Genomic DNA, 20,091 nt, shown 5'->3' on the forward strand with positions numbered 1-20,091 from the left:
AAAGGAAAGGTGTTAGCTCAGGTCACTCAGAACTCTGTCTGTGGAGGTGTGAATGGCCCACAGCTTCTCTGGGGCCCTGTTCCAGTGTTTGACCACCCTCATGGGGAAGATTTTTTCCACAGAGCTAATGAGAACTTCCTGTTTTCCAGCTGGTGGCCCATTGCCTCTCATCCTGTCTGACAGCAGCCTGGCTCTGTCTTCCCCATCCCCTCTCCCCTGAGGTGGTTGCAGCCAACAGTAAGATCCTCCCTCTACATCCTTCTCTCCCAGCTCCCATCCTTTCAGCCTGCTCTGCCACCACCCAATTTTTTGATTCTTACCCTACAGCAACCAAGCACTGGCCTCTGCTGGGGGCTGAGGTGATGGGAGCAGCCCAGAGCCTGGATCTGTTGGCAAGGAATAAAGTGGCCTTCAGTATTCAAAGTGTCCAAAACCAGTTCATGTCAGTCTCCTGCAAATAAAGCCCCACCTTTCCCATTGTGACAAAGTACATTTATTGTTAAAAACCCCCCAGGCCCCTCTATCTGCCATGATGCAGCTTGAGGCCATTGTACAGAGCACAGCTCAAGTCCTGGTCCCGGGGACACTTGCAAGTCTTGTCAGCTGCCAGGGGAGTGTCCCCTTGCTGCCATCTCTCTCTCCATTTTCTTGTCTACAACACTCACAAATCTGTTTCCTCGTAAGTAAAACCTGAGTGGTTTCTGTGCCCACTCTCCCCTGTTGCCAATGCCAATCCTGGTGGTGGCCACCACGTCCTGCTCCCCTGGCAGGTCCTGTCCAGGCACCATCCAGATGGCAGCATCCTGAGTCAGGTCCCTTTGGTCAAAAGCCTTGTCGATGCCGAACGCCTGGCAGAGCTTGGAGGGCCCATTGCAGAGCTGCCAGTCCTTGAGCAGCCTGCTGGGTGCTTTCCTGGAGGCCCTGCGCAGCTCCCTCATGGCATCCAAGCCCTGCAGAGGCTCCAAGGAACGCAGCAGCACTGCAGCCCCGTCTCCTGTGCACAACAAGAGCTGGGTGTTAGTAGGGGGTTGTTTTTTGGGAATGCTTCACCTTTCAGCCCACTGCCAGCAGCACTGCAGCTCTGAGCCTGTGGCTCAGCCAGTGGAAGAGGGAATGCACCCAACCATGGGGCCTGTCCTTTGTTCCAAGGGCACTCCCTTCCCTCCTCCAATCTCCAGTGTCCTGTAGCTCTGTGCCCTTCATTCTGCAGTGCTGACTTGCTTTTCCCAGCTCCACCTGATGTTGCTAAGTCTGGCTGCTGCTCCAAGGCTTGCCAGAGGGCAAGAGCTTTTTCTTATGTCAGCACAATGTTCAGAACAAATATACATCTGGCTCAGTTTTGGCAGAGGTATCCAAAGCTGCTCCCAAACCCAGTGGATTTCTAATAAACTCTGATTACAAGAACTCCAGCTAACAAAGGCAGGGAGGAATGAGGCTGGATGCTGCCAGCAGAAAGAGGCAGCTTGCAGAGTGAGGCTGGACAAAGAGAAACCTGGGAAGGAGCTGCAGGCACTGGGAGCAGACACTGCTGAGGGAGCCTGGGCTGGTACCAATCCAAACTCCCTCTGGAGGTGTAACAGGTGGGGTGAGCACGGCCTTGGGTCACAGCTCCAACAGAGTGGGATTTGGACACGTGTGCCAGGGAAGCTCTCCCAAGGCAGGCACCTGGGGCAGGACAGAGCTGCACAGTCTGGCTGTGGGATGCACAGCTCTGGGAGCAGCACTTAGCAGAGGAGACCTTTCTACGACAAAAACTGAACAAAGTCTTTTCTCAAATGGGATTTGCCACCCTGTCAGAAGCCTTAGGTCTCCTGCTCTCCCAGCTGTTGCAGTCAGCGAAGCAAAGATGCAGCTCTGAACAGATCTTCCCTGTCAGACAAGGATCTCCAGCCTGAGTGGGACAGAAACATTTCCCTGGTATTTTCCAGTGGCCAGCAGGGAGGTCTCTCCTGCCTGAGTGGGTGAGCAGAGCACTGGCACAGGGCCTGTGTGCAGCCCCTCACAGCTCCCCCATGCAGCTGCCCACAGCTTTCCTCCCACCAGCATCCCCAAGAATCCCTTCCCCCTCTCCAGCCTTGAACATCTGGAGCCATGCTCATGCCTGGCAAAGGCTTTTTGTGTAGGCACTGGCAGATCCCTAAGGACCTGTGATTTCCCAAAATAGAATCGCTCTCATACTTTGTACAAATCCCACACTAAATTACCCCTCTGGGCTCCCACTGAGGTCCTGGCTCTCTGAGGTGTGCCTGCTGCCCCCAGTACAGCTCAGTGAAGTCAACAGCCTGAATTCCAACAGCTGTCAGCAATCTGTTCCCAGGCACTCCCTTCTCCAAGGAGGGGGATTGATGCTAATCTGGCAGCCAAAAGCCGCTTCCCTGGCCTAACTGATTTAGAGCTCAAAGGTCATTTTAGATTTTTAAGAACATGTTCCATGTCCTAATTCTGCTTTTTATCAATGCACAAAGAAACATCCTTCTCATCATGCTGCTGCCTCCCCTTGCCAGGAACAACTGATTCTGAGCAATCACTAATTACACTGCTTGTTTTCATCCATCTCAAATGCAAGTGCAAGCTGTGGTCACACTTGAGTTGAACCGAGTCCTTGGGAGTTCACATGAAGAGAGACAAGCACTTGGAAAACTGCAGGTGCTCCCAGAGCAGCACAGAGCCCAGCCAGAGGGTATTGGGAATTTGTGTCTCTGGCTGCTCTTTCTGCATTTCCAGCTGGTTCTTTCTAGCTGTGTGCAAACTCTGCCCAGAAAGCAGCCTTGGGAAGAGGTGCAGACAGCAAGCAGGACAAGAGTGCAGGGATACCATGATGAGCACTGCCTTCTTCCCCTCACACCTCTGGGTCCTCCTGAGCAAATTTCCACATTAGAAATTTAATTTTAATTCCCAAAGAGTAGCTGAATCATTTTCACTCAGCTCTAGAGTGCTTCAGCCTGGCTTCCTCCCCCTCCCAGCCTGCAGCAGCTCACTCTCAAGGGTTACCTGGGTTCAGCATCTGCCCAATGTGCACACACCAGCAGCAGCAGGGCCAGCTGGGGATGCTGAGGATTTATCTCCCCTGCTAAGAGTCACTCCATATAATGAGCAGCATTCAGGGCTAAAAGCTGGGATCTAACAACACTGCAGAGGCCAATTCTCTCCCTGAGCAGCTAGAAATCATAACATGGCAGTGGAGTCCCACACCCCCACAGCGCAGCTTCTGCTCCTTCCCCGACATAGCTCCAGCTCCCAGGCCTGGAAACAGCTCTTGGCCACTGGAGAGAAAAGAATTTTCTCCTCTGTTCACCCACCTGACTCAGTGCTCCCCAATACTTCCTTCAAAATCTTAGTCTAGGAGCTGAAAGTGAGGGAGAAGTGCCTGCAGTGTGACCCTGGGCTGAGCATCACCAGGCTCTCAGTTTTACAAGTTACTCTTTCAGATCTGGCAGCAAAATAGAGACCTTGGCAAACTCCAGAGAAACAGATCACAGCTAAGTCAAAGAGAAGTGTGACTGGCATTTATCCTCTTCCTGAAGCAAGGGAAGCCCCACACCTCTCTTAATGCCAGGGAAAGCTCTTAGTACTGAGATCGTTGTGCTGCTCAGGATCTACTGTAGGATTCATGTAGAAGACTTTGGCTATACTTTTTCTATAACCTCTTCTCCTACACCACCCATGATTTCTCCAAACGTAGTGATGCCTGCCATGGCTACAGGCAGCTGCAGTATTTCACTCAGTGATGGAAAAACCTCTCACAGTAAAATTCCCCATTATGTAGTTTTGTCTCAGTGATGTGCACAAAAATTTCCCCTTCCTCACTGACAAGTAATACTGGAGCCTGAACCCCAGCATAAACCAACAGAAGGTTTATTAAACCAGAGAAGGTTTATTCCACCTGGAGTTAGAGGCTGTGAGCTTTTGTATCAAAACAAGTGATCCCTGAAGGGTCAGAGCTCCACTGCTTCAGAGCATACACTTGTCTCTTGGAGCTGTTTGCCTACAGAGCATGCTCTGTGCTAAAAAACACCAAGCTATGCCACAAGAGATGCAATTTTTTTTTTGCCAGGGTTTGTTTTTTTCCACAACAAAATAAAGTTTCCAAGGTCTATCCCATATCCAGGGAATGAAATGCTTTTGCCTTCTACCAGGTGGCACCACGAAGATGACTCCCTCAATCCTTCCCTCAGACTAAACACCAACACAATTCAACAACTCCTTCTCCCTGTACCTGGAGAAAAACATCTTAGGTGTAATTCCTCCCCAGATTCTTTCAACATGTGGGCAAATACACAGAAGGAGCAACTCCTGTTTTGTAGCTCCATCAGTGATGTGCACAGCCATGGTACTGACTGCAGTGCTCTGACAAAGCTGGCAGTGACAGCTCTGCCTGGGGTCCCTCACGTGTGACAGGATGATGGGGAGGGAGTCTGTAACAAAAAATCCAATGACTTCCATCACAGGGTGCCCTTTAACTGCTTTGCTACAAAACTAAACACAGGTATATAAGAAAAAATTTCCCAAAGTGTGTATTTCAAAGAATTATTTCTAGAATTCAAAGACTAAACATATTTTTTAAAATAAAAAGTATTATTCTTAATATCTCAAACACCAAGAATGCCATCCTGACAAATGAACCATGTGCTTTCATTATCTGAACAGATTTGGCAGAGTCAATGTAATGAAGTTCACATGTGTTCATCCACCAGACTGCAGACCTCCATGTGAAAGGCAGGCTCTTTCTCCACACTGTAACCTGGCACTGTTTTTCTGCTTGGCTTCTGTCCAGAGGCCAAAACCTGAGCATTAATGGTCACAGTTACATTTGCTTTCCACTTAGGAATACATAAGCTTTTTAACCTTTATCTTAAAAATGGTGAAGAAGAAAGTAAACTGGGTTTGAGATTTTTTTCTAACAGTGAGTAGTTACCTAGGAAACACTTGCTGCCATTCCAAGGTGTCTAATTAAACAACAGTTTAATTGTCATTCTTACAAGAAAGGAAAATAAAGAAGTTTTCAGTAACACTTGCTTGTTAAGAATCTTGAAATGTCGAAGGACAGTTTCAGTAAACTCCAGAATAATTTAATTAGAGCTCGATCTTTTTCTTGAGAATAATAAAAGAAGATTGAAGATTCTGTAGCAGTCTGGGTATTTTGATTTGGGTGGGATTTTTTGGCTTTTAGATACAGCAAGACAGCTAAAATGCTCCTACTGACTCCTTGGTTAAGCTTAGGATATCTCAGATGTTTTGTTTTCCCCAACATTTCATTCAGCCTCTGAAGATAAAGGTAGGAGACAGAGGAGTTTCCTGCCATGGCAACAGACACCAAGGTTTAGGCTGTCATTAATGACTTGGAATTTTTCTCTACATCATCACTTTTGAGGAACAAGGTTCACTGAATCACATGACTGAGGCAGCAGCCCAGAGCATCGAAACTGAAATCTCCATCCTATCCAGATTTTCCCTCATTTCTCAATCTCTGTGTGCCTGAACAGCTCCCACAGCTCCCAGCTGGGACAGACTGGGCAGCTGGAGATGGGCCCTGCCTGCTGTGCTGCCTGCCCACAGGTACACCCTGGTCACAGTGGCAAATCCCAGGTCCCAAGGGATGATAGGACAGCAAGTCACTAATCAGAGAGCCCACAGAGAGCTCACAAGTGACTTGCAGCACTACTGTAGCTTGAAGTGTCAGCCCCATCCTGCTGACATTCCATCTCTGTCAGCCTCAGCTTACCTTGGCTGGAAACATTCATGCAGAAATAAATCCCGTAGATCTGATACACGTACAGAGTTCCTGGCTTCATGAACATTGCTGCGTTTCGTTGTGTTTGCTTCCCACCTTTCGAGTGGGAAGCTTCATCTTCCCCACCCAGATAAGCTTCTGTTTCAACAATCCTGCCCCAGAGCTCTCTGCCATCAGGAAGTTTGCGAACTAAAATCTGAAAGAGAGGTCAGAGTGCATCAGTTACCAGCCCTCAGTACAAAATAACCACAGCAAGAGCTGTGGAAACAGAGAAGCTGGAAAGAAAGGACCTGATGGTACTAAATGCTCTCCAGTTAGCAGTCTGTAAGCTAACACCAACTTTTTCAGCTTCCACTGCTCAGGCCACAGCCCAGTACAAGGAATTCCTACTGTCACTCACCCCACAAAATGCCTGGAGTGTCTAGATGAAGCAGTATTAAAAAGAATCAATTTATGATCCTATAACTACTAAAGCCCATTGAGTTGCTCTTGTGGTTATTTTCTGTATTCTCCATTCCAATCCGTCAAGTTTAAGGCAAAAATTACCACTGATACCAACCTTGAAGCACCATGAATGTATAATCTTTAGATCAGAAGAAATATGACAGTGGCACAATTAAATAACTGCTATGATTAGACAGTTTCTCTCCCTAGAGATGTTTCAAACAAGTCTCAGTCCCAAATCACAGAGATAATCGGCTCTAGAGAGCATCAATGCTATTTCAGTTTTCTGCACCACAGAGAAGGGCAGTGTGGGAGAGCTGGGAATTGGCTTCAGGCAGACAACAACAGATCTTTGTTATTACAGTGTGTTCTTGCTGCTGGTACCTCCTTAAATAAAACAAAGCAGATGCAGGGGAAACAAAACAAGACAGTCAAAAGATTTTCTTTAAAAATAAAACAACCACTAAACTTTGTACAAAGGAATTCGTGGTTTGACCTGATTTCTAAACTTTGTGCTTTACTTCATGTGTATGAAATACTGCAGCAGGGTCTCGTTTGGGCACCAGCTATCCGTTTAATTATAACACTTTAATTATGCAGCCGTTCCAAAATGACCTTCAGAAAACAAAGTTTAATTCCTAACAGATGTTTGTGCTGGATTGCTAATGCAGATATTGATTTGATCCATAATGGATGCTGCAGCTCTGGTATATCACAGTTTCCCTACAGCTCTTGTCAAATTGTTGAAAATAATCTGTTTATTATTTTTTATAGGGAAAAAAAAAGCACTGGTGTTCAACAAGCGGCTGGGAACACCCCAAAACCAGACCTGTGTGACCACATTTCTCCCTCAGTATGATGAAATGCAATGGTTAGGTTATGGGTTTAAAAGCATCCAGCCATTTCCCTGTCTTCAGACACACCAAACATTCTGTTGGATAAAAAGGTTTAAAAATGGTGGTAATTCCCAACACCTCACAGTAAGCCATTCCATAAAGGTTATTTTTCTCATTGAGGATGTATCTTGATGTTGGCAGTTCCCTCTGAAAGGCTATTTACTGCATGTATTTTTTTTGTCTCCAAGAACTCAGGTATCATGAAGATAAGTAATATTAATATACCAGATGCCTCTAAAATTTGGTAGAATGGGGGTAATGAAGGAAATCTAAATTACCTTTATGAGAGAATAGGCTGAGTCATGGGACACTGGGGGTTATACTTTAAAGAAAATGTAAAATTAAGACAGAAATCATGTGGTTTGGAATACTAGGTCTAAACAGGAAAAATACACAATTAGGACTCAAAAATCCTCTGCCCAGAGTAACTGAATGCATGAGCATGATGGAGCCATTAAGACAACAAAAATGTATCAGTAATGGGAGACTTCAGGCATCCTCAGACAGACCAGGACATGTGCAATGCTTTCTTAGACACATCAGATGTTGTGCAGAGTGAGGAATCAGGAACCTCACGAGAAAAAGACTCAGCTCTCAGATCTGGAGCAAAACACAAAATCTTTTCCAAAGACTTATTCCTGAAAAACAACTTAGTATCATGACCGTGAAGGATAAAGTTCAGTGTTCTTTCACAAGCATTAATGTCCAAAAATAATCTATCAGAGTCCTGCCCACCAGCAAAAAGAGGAAACTACATCAAGTGAGGGAACTGGTTGGGAAGAACTTTAGAGGCAGCCAAAGGTTAAGGCCTGAAAGGCAAGCCTCTAGCAGGATGTCTGCAAAGATAGCAACACATGTGGAGTATCACAGAGAGGTGAAGGCAGACCAGAGAGAAACCCAGCAGGGCCAAAAAGCAGAGCAAAGGCGTCACTTACAAGCAAGATATCCTTAGAAAATAAAAAAGGCTGGATGCAGCAAAACAGGCCAAAACCAACAGTTTGTGGAACAAATTCCTGAAGTTATCTAAAGCCATGAGAACCCAGAGAGTCTGCTCACCCTGCAGACAATAAAGATATAAAAAAGACTTAGAGAAGATAAGACCAAAGCAGTGAAACTGAACACACATTTTGCAGCTGAGTTTAGAAGGTCCCAGACTGGAACATTTTCTAGAGAAAACACTGAGGGAACTCCCTCCACTGGAAGCTGCCAAAGAGTTTTCTGAAGGACTCAGTAAGCAGAAGAGTGAATCTCCACCACTCTGATTTCCAGAGACTTTCAGCAAGGTCCAAAGACTCCTCAAAGTTTATGCAATAAGGGAGAAGTCCTTGCATGAACAGGTAATGACTTGGAAACTCAGAAACAAAAGACAGGAATAGCAATATCTGGAGTGAAGAGAGCTTGACTGTGGGACTGTGCAATCCTTAGTATAACAAGGCAGTAAAATGGAGGCAAAGATGTTGCTGACTGCAGAGCATTACTTTCTACTGGGATAAGCAAGAAACAAAAACATGCAAAGCAATTGCTGAAAGGAAAATAATGGGCCTGAAACAGCCTTCAAACCACAAGCAGCTAAGCATATTTTAGCAAATAGAAAAAAGGGAGGAAAACTCCACCAAAAAAAGAAACCAACAACAATTAAAAATGTGACAGATTAAACCTGAAAAATTAATCCTCTGACTTCATCCAGAATAGATTCGGCTACTGGTCTTTAAATTCCACTGCATTTAGCAAGAGAAGGAATGAGAGCTGTAGTCCTAAAATAGCCAAGCCCAGGAGTCAAATGGCAAAAAAAGAATTGCATCCTTTTACACTAAGTTATTAGCTAGCACATGCTCCAGAACAAGAATCTCAGTGCTCATATCTTACCTGTCCCAGAAAGGACTTGGCCAGATTAACACAGGGCTGGTTGAAAAAATCTTCTTGTAGCTGAGCAGATTTTTCTTTCTCTATCACAAAATATTTACTGCTTTTAGGAGAAGGATTTGCTCCAGGTGTAGTGTTCAGCTGCTCCACAGCACAGATCTGAGGGAAGCTGGTGGTGTTTTGAAGAGCACTTAATTGAGCCAACAGCTTTCTTTTTCTTGGCATAGTTCTACAAAATGGATAAAATATAATTAATATTATAATGCTTATTTAAAAGCAACTCATTTCCACAAACTTCTGTTTTTACACATCACTCCACAACAATGAATCTGAAAGCTACCACTGCATGGACAACCTCTGCCAACTGCAGCAGCAGGTGACAGATTTAGCTGTGTTTGCACCAGGCTGGGCAAATATTGGGCTCTACTGATGAGCAAACAGAAAACAGCAGTTTGAGTACTCATTTTTTAATGACTGCAGATAAAAGCAACTCTGCTCCAATTAAGCACTGAAAATAAGTTTGCTGTTAGGTTAGAAAACTCAGAAAGCAAAGATGAACTAGTAGTATGTACTTTATACCACATAATCTTTTAAGCAGACAAAAACCAGAAAACAAGCACTTTAAAAGTTGTGCTGCCTCAGAAAGCCTGCAGAAGCTGTGTATCAATCATTTTCAAAGGTTATGTAACTGGATCAGAATCTAAACCTCCACAGGAAATTTAGAGATGCCCTACTCACAGTCACAAACTTGTTTATTGTGCTGTAGAAGTGTTTGTGTTAGAATCTACCCAAAATGATCCAACTTACCAGAAAGATTCAGCCCACTGCATGGACCTGAGGCAACTACATCACGTGCAATTGTTCTTCTGGTTTGTCACCACTTTCTTATGCGAGATCCAAAAAGCTGGTGTTTTGTTTTTAGTGCTGCAGTCCTTATATCTGTTAAACAGGTACAAGAATTTATTCACTAATAAATGAATGAATGAATAGATAAAGTGCTTTGAAACAGGCCAAGAGATTCTGGAGATGTGATGGAGATGTGATACCAAGAGTGCCCCATTAGATCAAACTCCAGAATAATTTGCAGATTTCTGTTGGTCCAGAAAAAGCCCATCTCCCAGATGGGCAGTGCAGGAGATGCTCTTCAGCCTTTGTTATTCAGTGGGGAATGCACTTTTCCTATACTGAATACACAGAAAGCTGAAACAAAACTTTTAAAATGCCCCTAATGGCACTAAATATGGAAAGTGTCAGCCTCAAAAAAGGACTTTTACATGAGAATGTAAAGACACCAGTTCTAAATTGAACCACATGTGGATGTTAAGGGTCCAACATCAGACAGATTTAGAAATGGAGAAAGAATCCTAAGCCGAACCTGCAAGCAAGTACATACATAAGTAATTAACTGTTGCCACTCATTTTTCACCAGATCATCAGTATTTAAAAATTACTACAAGAACGTTCAACATCAAAACCAATCTTTATCTTGGTCTGATCATTCTCACAATGAAGTTCCAGCAGCAACAGTTTCTTTTCACTACAGTGAAACAAATTCAGCATTGCTAAAATCTGAATCACCCGTGCCAATTCCCCCACAGTGTTATGTTTCACTTCAGAAGAATCCAGACACAAACAAAATATAAAAATAGGCAGGAAAAAAAATCAAATCACATTGGCATGACTGGCAGAGAGGTAGGATGGTTTTATTTTTTCTGAACACATATTTTTTTATTGCAATAATTTGATGATGCCAGACTTGCCATAGAACCACCAGCCCCATGTCAGGTACTCTGCTCTGAACTGTGGCTTTTAGATGGAGGGAATTCTTAAAAATTGTGTCAGAACTCACCAGCCTGCCTCAGACAAAACTGTCTGGTGGCTTTGGCAAATGAGTCCTGTCTAGGAGAAAGTGCTGCAGGAAGTGTGGGCCAGAGGAGGAAACCTTCACCATTGCAGACTGACCCTCTGAAACACTCAGTCAAGGCAGTACTTCCCACTGAAGACAATACCTCCAGACCTCTCTGACAGTATTAACTGGAACTTCCAGCTCATCAGCCACACATAAAGACATGCTGCAAACATGGCTGACTCGAGTGGAGCATTAACTCATTTGGTAATTTGTGCTCTAATGGAATGCGACACCAGAAACAGGATCTGAGCTGCCTGGCACCTACTGCACTTCCAATTAAATCATTCCTAAAAGCTGCAAGTGCTCTTATTGGCATGTTACAGCAGCAGCCTCAGGGCACTTGGAACTTCAGTGCTATGGGCTGATCCTTGACACATCTCAGCATCTTCAATAGAAACAGCAACAGGAAATTGCCTTCCAGCCAGGAGAAATGGGTCACATACAGAAACATGAGTGCAGACTGAGCTGCTACAACACCAGCTTAGAAACCCAGAAATAAACCATTCTACCCTCTGTCTCCCTGCTTGTTCATCTAAAACACAGAGCTCCATGCCTCAAAGCCTATCTACACTTTCTGGAATGGATGCTGCTTGTCAGTACAAATCTCTTAATTCCCAAGAAAAACCAGGCTGTAGAAGGCAACACATACCACAGATCCAAGTCCTGGGTATTTGGGAAGCAAAAGGCTCAACCTCTTCTTTAGGTCTACATACAAATTCTGCAGTTCTTCATTCCCATCTAGATTTTCTTGCTTGTATAATAAACAAATTCTACTCCTGGCCCTCAAATAATGAGCCATGGGTTTAATCATTTTCTACTAATCCCGTTGTAACCAAATTAACTACAAGTTGTAAAGCACGTCTGGGAAATACATTAAAAAAAAAGTATGGAAGTCAGAAAAAGAAGATCAAGAGCTGAATCACTCAGCACAAGTGCCTGCAGTGTTGCTGGGCTAATCTCAGGCAAGTGGTTCAGGAGCCTGCAAGCCGGAATTGGAGACACTGCAAATCTGGGTAAAACCCAGCTCAGCAGCAGATACAAGTAGTAGTCAAGACAAAACAGAGTCCACAGAGGATTCTTTACTCCTTCTAACAAGACTGCATTTGCAGGCATTTTCTTGGGTATTTAATGAGTTTTCATGAAAAGAAGGCCAAAAAAAAAACCCCACCAGCAATTTGCATGTACTTTTGGCTCCCAGGTCCAGATACCTGCAAAACCTTCCTCAGGTACACCAATTTTTCTGACAGAATAATGAAAAAGAGAACGTAAAACACTGCCACTTCTGGAGAGACAATTCCTCACAGCAATTCCCAGTTGCACAGATTTTAAGTGGGAATACATGCTAGGTCAATGCTGGCTCAGACCAAAGGATACCTCTCCCTGTATCCTGCTCTCCAGCCCAGGTCAAGAGCAGGAGCCTGGGGAAGAACAGAATAAACATCCAGTGCTCCTCCACACATCCTCCAGTCTCTGGGCTGGAGCCTTCTGACCCAGGCACAGTCTTCCCTGAATCTCTGGAACACCAGCCAAAGGGAGACTTTAACAAGGAAGAAAATTTCACAGAATTATTTATTATTATTACTGCTCCAAAAACTCACTCATTTTGTGTGGGGCATTTGCACTGCTCCCCACCCACACGAATCAGTTTCCACCTGCACTTCACCACCTCAGCCCTCCTTTTTACCACCTTCAGCAAGGCAAAGCCAGCTGCAAACACTGATTTTCCATGTCACCTACAAACCATCCCTGCAGCACCCCAACAGTGACCTCCAGCCCATTTACTCACATCCTCTTTCCTATCTTTGCAACAACTGCGTATTTATGACAGGGGAACTCCCTTATTATGTCCAGGGCTGCTCAGGTAAAGGGCTCCTGTTTAAAACCTTCCTGAAACCTGAGTACAGACTGAGCCAGACCTCAACATGCTTATTTAGACCTGCAGAAAATTCCAGAATTTTTTTAGGGTATGACTTTTAAGCCACATTGATTTCTTCCCCCCTAGATACTTATGCAGCTCTCCAATAATCCTACCTTGCTACATTTTCTATTAATTCACCTCTTGGTGGTCAAAATTCCAGGTCTGCAAGTCCTTCGATTTCCCGTAGAATCCTCTTGAAAAATTAGTGACACATTTGCTGTTGAAACCATCAGTAGCAACACTATCCTTGGGGGCTGCATCTGGTTTGGTAGTTTATTCCTGCCTGTTTCTGCCAGTTTGGCAACTTATTCCTGCCTGTTATTCCTGTCTTTTTGTTCCATAAGTTCTTAAACAGACATTTTAAGGCAGATCCTTCAGTGTGTTCTCAGCATAAATGATGTCTCTCTGCCTTTCCTGTCTAGTCTATCTATTAGTAACCAGAAGTAAGTTAATAATGTATCGTTTTCTCGACAACAATAGGAGAAATATGGAAAAAAAACTTGAAAAAGGAGTTCAGGCATGAGTGAATATAACCATAAACATCGAGCCAATTTCTCCACAGATAGATTCTGACAGAACGTGCAATCCTAATACCTCAAAAAATATGTCACAAGGGATGCTTTTATTCACCTTACTAAGTGCTGGGGATCTCATTTCCTCGCAACTCAAGTCCTCGCTCCTACTCCCTAAAGGGCATCTTGAGCTTTTTTGGGATGAAAATTAACTCATCCTTCTGTAAAGAACAAAGAAGGAAACAACGAAAAACGATAATAATAAAAAAGCCTTTAGAGCAGAAAGGCTGAGGACACCCGTGATGTGGAGCGGAATGCAGGGCTGCAGCGGGGGCGTGCCCAGCACTCACGGGCAAGGCCGGCCGGGCCCGCTCGGGCGCTGCCGGCGCCGTGGCCGAGCCCCAGGAATCCGAGCTCCCTCCTCGGCCCGCCCCGCCATTCCCGGCCATTCGCGGTTGCTCTCAGCCATTCGCGGTCCGTTCCCGGTCCGTTCCCGGCTCCCCCTCACGCACCTGCCGAGCCCGTTCCCGCCGCGGGCGGGCCGCGCGCAGCCCCTGCCGAGGCCCCGGGAAGCCCCGCAGCCCGTGAGGGGCGGGCCGGGGCGGTGCCGCAGCCGCGGCCGTAAGGGAAGAGTCGCTGCCACGGCGGGGTTCTCGTCGGCCGCGGTCTGCAGATCCTTCGTCCTCAGTGGTGTGTTGTCGTGGGGGTTGTTTTCTGGAGCACAGAACCTCTAAAACAGTGTTTGAATTGTCGCTGGTTTTCAGCATCCACTCCTCGGTGTTTCATGTTAATCATTAATTCATCAATACGAAGGCTGGTAGAATTAGGAGTGTTCAGCATGTGTTGGAGAAAGCTCACAGAGACCTTAGAGCCCCTTACAGTTGCTAAAGGGCCTTCAAGAAAGCTGGAGAGAGACTTTGGATGAGGGCCTAGTGACAGGACAAGGGAATGGCCTCAAACTGACAGAGGGGATATTAGAGGAAATTCTTCCCTATGAGGGTGCCGAGGCCCTGGCACAGCTTGCCCAGAGCAGCTGTGGCTGCCCCATCACTGGAAGTGTCCAAAGCCAGGTTGGGTAGAATCCGGGTAATGGGAGGTGTTAGGGGGTGGAACTGAGTGATCTTGAAGGTCCCTTCCAACCCAAATTATTTTGTGCTTCTGCTCCAAAGAGGCCTGAACACTCATTCAGATGAACGTGCATGGTCACAAGCTGGTTTTATAGAGAGCTACATTAATTACTCCCTCAGTTCCCCAAATAACAACTATCTGGCCTGCAGAAAAAAAAAAAAATCTTGGCTTCAGCTTTTATCCAGATGGAGCATGTGGTGAAAATGGGGTCAAAATATGATTTTTCCTCCCAGCATTCTGGGGACATGCAGTTGGGGTCGTTGATTCATAAACAAGCGTTTTGCACAAAGGGTATGAGGGAAAGTCTGATGAATCCAAGTGGATTTATTCCCATTTGTGTAATAAAATACTCATACCAGGATAGCACCATCCAGTGATGCAGAGAATAGGCATTTACTGTCTACCCCTTTTGTGAATTTGGAAGGGAGAAGGATGAATTACTGACTGTAATTTTAGGAGACATTGACAGCTTTGGAGGTGCAGCCAGGAGTATGAGTAGCTAAAGGTTCTTACGGAGGCAGAAATAGGGACTAGTTAATTTGAGCATGGAGACATGCTCAAATGTGAGTAGGATAGATAAAAACTCTGACATTCCTCTAAACCATGAACAAAGCCCAGGATTTCCAGTTTAATAAAAGGTGCAAAAAATACCCAAACAAATCGTGAATGGAGCAAACACAGTCTGTTACACAACATCCATTCTTTTTGACCATGTAAAAACAGCTGATATACTTTGGAACCCAAAGCAACTTCAAGAATGCACTGAGAAACTCTTAAATCATTGTAAAGCATGATGCACTGCTACAGTAATGGTGTAAAAAAAAAAAAAAGGAAGGAAACATGAATAAATCTTGAAGGTATTGATACTGGAGATCTCTGTATGATGTTTTAGTTAAAATAGATAAAAATAAGCTCAGAAGAATGAGGAATTCCTGGAGGGATGTTACCTACTGGCTTCACAGATGTGTTTAGCTCCAATCTGAAACGAGCTGTTTGTGTATTAGCAAAGACAACAATCATTTAAAAATGATTAACAATGTTGACTGAGTGTCTTTGAAAGAGCATCTTGGACTTCCTGACTTGCATGGTTCACATCCCAGCTTTAATATGGTATTAATATAAAAGAGGAAGACCAAGAAAGTGCGTGAAAAGGAAGATAACCAAACATCAAACTGATCTTTCAGCAAATTATGAAACTTAAAGGAGAAGCTGAGCAAGAATGAGAGCTGTGGGAAGGATTTCCTGGGGTCAGACTAGTTCAGCTCTGCAGACTTTTCCCCTGTGGGAGTCTGTGGGACAGGCACTCTCAGGAATGCTGGCTTCTTTGGCAGCAGATCTATTTCATGCCCAAAGGAAGTATTTAAAGCTTTTAGCACCTGAGGAATGCAAATTGCTCCAAGCAACAGCATATGCCATGTTCCTCATTTGTCCAATAACTTCACTGTTACAGAATCAATGCCTAAAATAGCCTCCTGTAAAAGCAGATCTGTTTGAGAAGATTAAAGTTCCCCTCCCCGTGGGACAAAAAACTTTTTAATGTGAGAGGAATGACTTGGAATCTGCAGTTAGAAAATCTGGCTGCTGGAGACCCTGGGGTCTGTGGCACAATGGCTGCATACAGCACGCCAGGCTTTTCTTGGAGCAAAAACTGTTTGCAGAGTGGTTCCCTACAGCTCCCAGGCCGTGCAGAGCCCTGACTTATCATCCTTTTTCAGCCAGGACAGCAGAGCAGCATGGAAGCAGGACAAAGCAGTAGGGGCAGATTTTCAAGTTTGCTCTTTGTAAGGTGCCAAATGAAGCTTGAGCAGTGTCTGCTGAAAGCCTCCTCTGTCCCTTTAGGAAGAGACACGGAATTCCCCACTGGCCATGGCCTGGACACTTCACGTGGCCACACTGCTCTTGCCAGCAGCGTGGGACAGCTGCAACACTCCATGAGCCAACTCTTGAAGAATTCCCGTGGATGAAAGCACTCCAAACAGCACAGGGTTTTTATGACATCCCCTCCTGGCCTCTCCTGACATCCAGTCTTGGCTGCCGCTTCCTACTTATCCGCAACTGCCAGTGTGTCTTATCCAGAGCTATTTCCAGCCAGCATCTGAGGCACATACAGCACTCCAGTTAGTACCAGAACAAACCCACTGCTAGAAGGGAGAGGTGCTTGTAGATACTTTGGTATCTCCCACACCCTAGCTGAGCCACAGATCAAATGGTTCTGTAAACCAAGCCCATTCAATTCGTTATGTAAGCAGATGTGTGTATTATCCTAAATTTGGGGATATCCATGGTAGGTACTGGTCTACCTGCTTTGCATTCAGGGTGCAAGGAATCCTTCCAAGTGCACTGCAAGCAATGAGAAAACCCAGTAGAGCACCACAGCTTCTGGGAGCCTCAGCTCTGGACCAGAGAGGGCAGGCAAGTCCTATTTAGTAACCTATTAATGGATTCTATTGAGTCTTATTTGTTTGTTTGTTTTGTGTGAAAGACATTTTTGTTCTCTGACAAGACAGAAATGGTTGGCTTCACAGGATTGCTCAATGCAGAGAAACAAATGGATTAGATATTAGGAAGAAATTCTTCCCTGTGGGGGTTGTAGACCCTGACACAGGGTGCCCAGAGAAGCTGTGGCTGCCATGTCCCTGGAAGTGTTCAAGGCCAGGCTGGACAGGGCTTGGGGCAATCTGGGATCATGGAAGGTGTCCCTGCCCATGACAGGGGTTGGAACAGGATGGGCTGTAAGGTTCCTTCCAACTCAAACCATTAAAAAAAAAAATAATTAAAAACTCCCCAAAAAAAACAAAAACCCCTAAACCCAAAGTGAGCAGGTCAAACTGCTGGGCTGCTGGGCTCTGCTCCCTACATCTATAGGACTGACATCTTATGTGGTATCCCTGGTGAAACTGGTTTTGGTGGTACCATAGGACAGCCATGCCTGGGAACCTCTCCCAGCCCCACAGGAGCAATGGGAAGCTGGAGAGTGAGACCAAAGGCTCAGCTGAACTAGCAGGAGGTGAGGAAGGATGAGATGGAGTGGCACCAACAATCAACCAAGCTTTTTAAAACATGGTAGTTTCCTGTTCTGAAGAGGTTAAAGACAGCTCATTCAGTATTTTCTAGATCAAGATGCAAACATGCTTGTAAATCAGTCAGAACAGAGAAAGGGTTTACATGAGAGTGTTGGAGGGATTTATGGAGAAATATGTGTATGTCCAGTCAGTCAGAGCATGGCAAGCCTGAGGGCTGTTAGCCATCTCCAGCTCTGCCCCTCTGCTGACAGTGCTCAGAATGTGCTGGATGCAGGGAAAAAGCCAATTAAAGAAATTCCTCTGGCTCCTTGCCCCCAACCACTTATTCTTGCCTCTCTTCAGAACAGTTTCCTCTCCACTGTACCAGTACAGTAACGTGCAGAGCTGTGCTTAAACCAGCTGCCTAGACTGGAGGAGGTTCACATCCCTTTCCTGTGCTGCTGCTGCCGTGTCCATGCCCTCTGGACTGAGCCACACCTCACCTTTGCAATGGGTGGCCTGGAGCAGTAAGACCAGAAACAGGATAAATGGGGTTCAAAGCTGAGGCCAGGGTAGTACACTGATGCATTTTTCTGCATCCTGTGCAATGTCAGCATGCCAGCAGATAGCAGCAGTTCAGATAAGCTCCACCAGTGTCTCAGAACAGATGAAAAATTGTTCAAATTAGGATGCAGTTGAGCTGATGATGATAATTTGTTTTTACAGGAGTAACCATGTACCTTTTGCAATACAGAAATGCTGCTGGAAGGGAACTTTCAAAAGTGGTGCTTATGTGTATGAGTGTCTTGGGATAAAAATTGGTCACATACTTACTGGCTCCCCTGGGATAAAACATCAGAGCATTTTCCAGAGGAGACCAGAAGTTTAAGTAGTGAGTGGGAGTTGCTCACTCTCTGTCTTAGAGGTTCATTCCAAAACTTGGCATGGAGAGTGAGTGAAGACTGAAAAGAAAAGAAAGTGGCCTAGAAAGTGCCAGGATCAAAAAGAAAGGGACAATTCACACATAGACTGAGGAGCTTATTTCCACATTGTGAGTGCTAAAATGTTTGGGTTCAAGAACCTATTGAAGAATTACCAGGAAGAAAACTCTGTCCAGGCTATTACACACAGACATAGCATCTCTGCTTCAGGAAGTCCCTGAGCCACAAACCACTGGGTCTGGTGGAGTATTTAGGAGAAATATTACTCCATACTTGACCTGTTTTCATACTGTCTGTAAGCTTTGACAGTTGGCTGCTGTAAGGGGTGGATATCTTCTGCTCTGTGGATCTGTTATCTGACTCATCCACCTCTTAGAAACGTTTTGCAGGAGTCACAATTGGTTTGCTCATTCTGCTTAGCTGAAATCTTCTAGTAAATCTGAATTCATCCAGGAAGTGCTCAGAAGGTGAAAGAGAATGCTCAAAGAGCGAAAATGCCCCAAATTCTTCTTTGGTGAGACAGGACTGACCACCCAGCCCCTGGTGTTTGCTATCACAGACATCCAAATTTAGGGAACGTATGGGCGTGGGCATACTTAGAGTCATTGACCACAGGCATGACATAGCACTGCTTACTAAAACTGACCTGGAGTTGTTTGCCTTGCAGGATATGGTAAAGAGACTTGGATTGAATATCATTGAGTAAGGTCACAAGAGTTAAGCTTGAAATAGCAGAACCTGAGAACGTTTGGGATGTAAACAGGTGACTGGAGGGAGTATGTCACAGGCATTTTGCAAGGGATAATCATTGACCAGGACTGTTGGCACATAGGGCCTGGTCTGAGAAAGGCTTTCCTGCCTGTATCTGTGCTGGCAACACAAAGATTAGCTCTGCATACACTGCAAGTTAATTATATATATAGTTGGAGTAATTTGTAACTGCATCCTGCTTGTCATCTTAGGTTAAAAGGAAAATTGAAATGCTGCAAGAGACAAGCTCATCTAAACTCACAAGGCACAGCAAAAGACAGAGACCCCTTCTCTTGGGGTCTGCATTTCAAGTTTAGTTGTTGTGGCTAAAATTGCTGCTACATTTCCCTGTTAACCTTATTTCTCAGGGTAAGAAAATTGACACACTCACCTTGTCTATCTCCTTCTCTTTAAATCTGCAGGCTGAGTTCCTGTAGTTTCTGTAAACCTGTTTTCTGGATAGAGGGAAAAGATCTGGAATCATACCTTCCTTCCTAAAAGAAACAAGAATGTGCTCAGCAGTCCCCCCTACACTGAAGTGTTCTGAGCAGCCAGTGCATGCAGCCAGTGGGACACAGGAGGTGTGGGGGGCTGGGGACAGGGGAGCTGGCAGCATCACCAGGTCCTTGGGACAGCAAGAGGAGACAGAGATTATTGTGGAGAGGAAGGGAAAGGAAATGGGACAGAGGAGTCTAGGAGACTGTACTTTGTTCTATTGCTCAAAGAGCAACTTCAACATGAAGGATCTCCAGTTTCTGTCTCAGGCCCCATTTAAACAAAAAGGTTCTTGAACCCTCAAATCTGTCTTCAAACAAGTCCCTTAGGTTTGATGTGATTATTTGTTTCCCAGAAAAGCACAGGCAGCCAGAGCTCCAGGGTAAGAATTCAAGTAACTGGAAAGCAGCAGGGTGCACCCTCTGCATATCAATTTTTCAGTTGGCATCAGACTTAGTGTTCCAGTTCCAAGAACTGCCACTGAAAACAAACTCCTCCTTTT

General features: G+C 45.1%; 1 protein-coding gene across 6 annotated transcripts; it reads right to left on the minus strand.

Moving 5' to 3' along the window:
* Positions 1–470: 470 nt before the first annotated feature.
* Positions 471–19,601, minus strand: MPG (N-methylpurine DNA glycosylase). Of its 6 annotated transcripts, none has more exons than XM_033073724.2 (5): positions 19,486–19,601; positions 9,742–9,873; positions 8,938–9,163; positions 5,723–5,927; positions 471–994 (listed from the first exon to the last, which is right to left on the minus strand). In XM_033073724.2, the coding sequence occupies exons 3-5, from the start codon at positions 9,157–9,159 to the stop codon at positions 600–602; spliced, it is 822 nt and encodes a 273-aa protein (XP_032929615.1). In that variant the 5' UTR covers positions 9,160–9,163; positions 9,742–9,873; positions 19,486–19,601; the 3' UTR covers positions 471–599. The 6 variants fall into 6 exon arrangements, with proteins under 6 accessions (XP_032929615.1, XP_032929614.1, XP_032929613.1 ...); XM_033073723.1 differs by lacking the exon at positions 19,486–19,601 and adding an exon at positions 13,786–13,848; XM_033073722.2 differs by lacking the exon at positions 19,486–19,601 and adding an exon at positions 13,392–13,524.
* Between the last annotated feature and the right edge of the window lie 490 nt (positions 19,602–20,091).

The sequence above is a fragment of the Catharus ustulatus genome, chromosome 16 (genome assembly GCF_009819885.2).
Source record: "Catharus ustulatus isolate bCatUst1 chromosome 16, bCatUst1.pri.v2, whole genome shotgun sequence".
Lineage (NCBI taxonomy): Eukaryota > Metazoa > Chordata > Aves > Passeriformes > Turdidae > Catharus > Catharus ustulatus.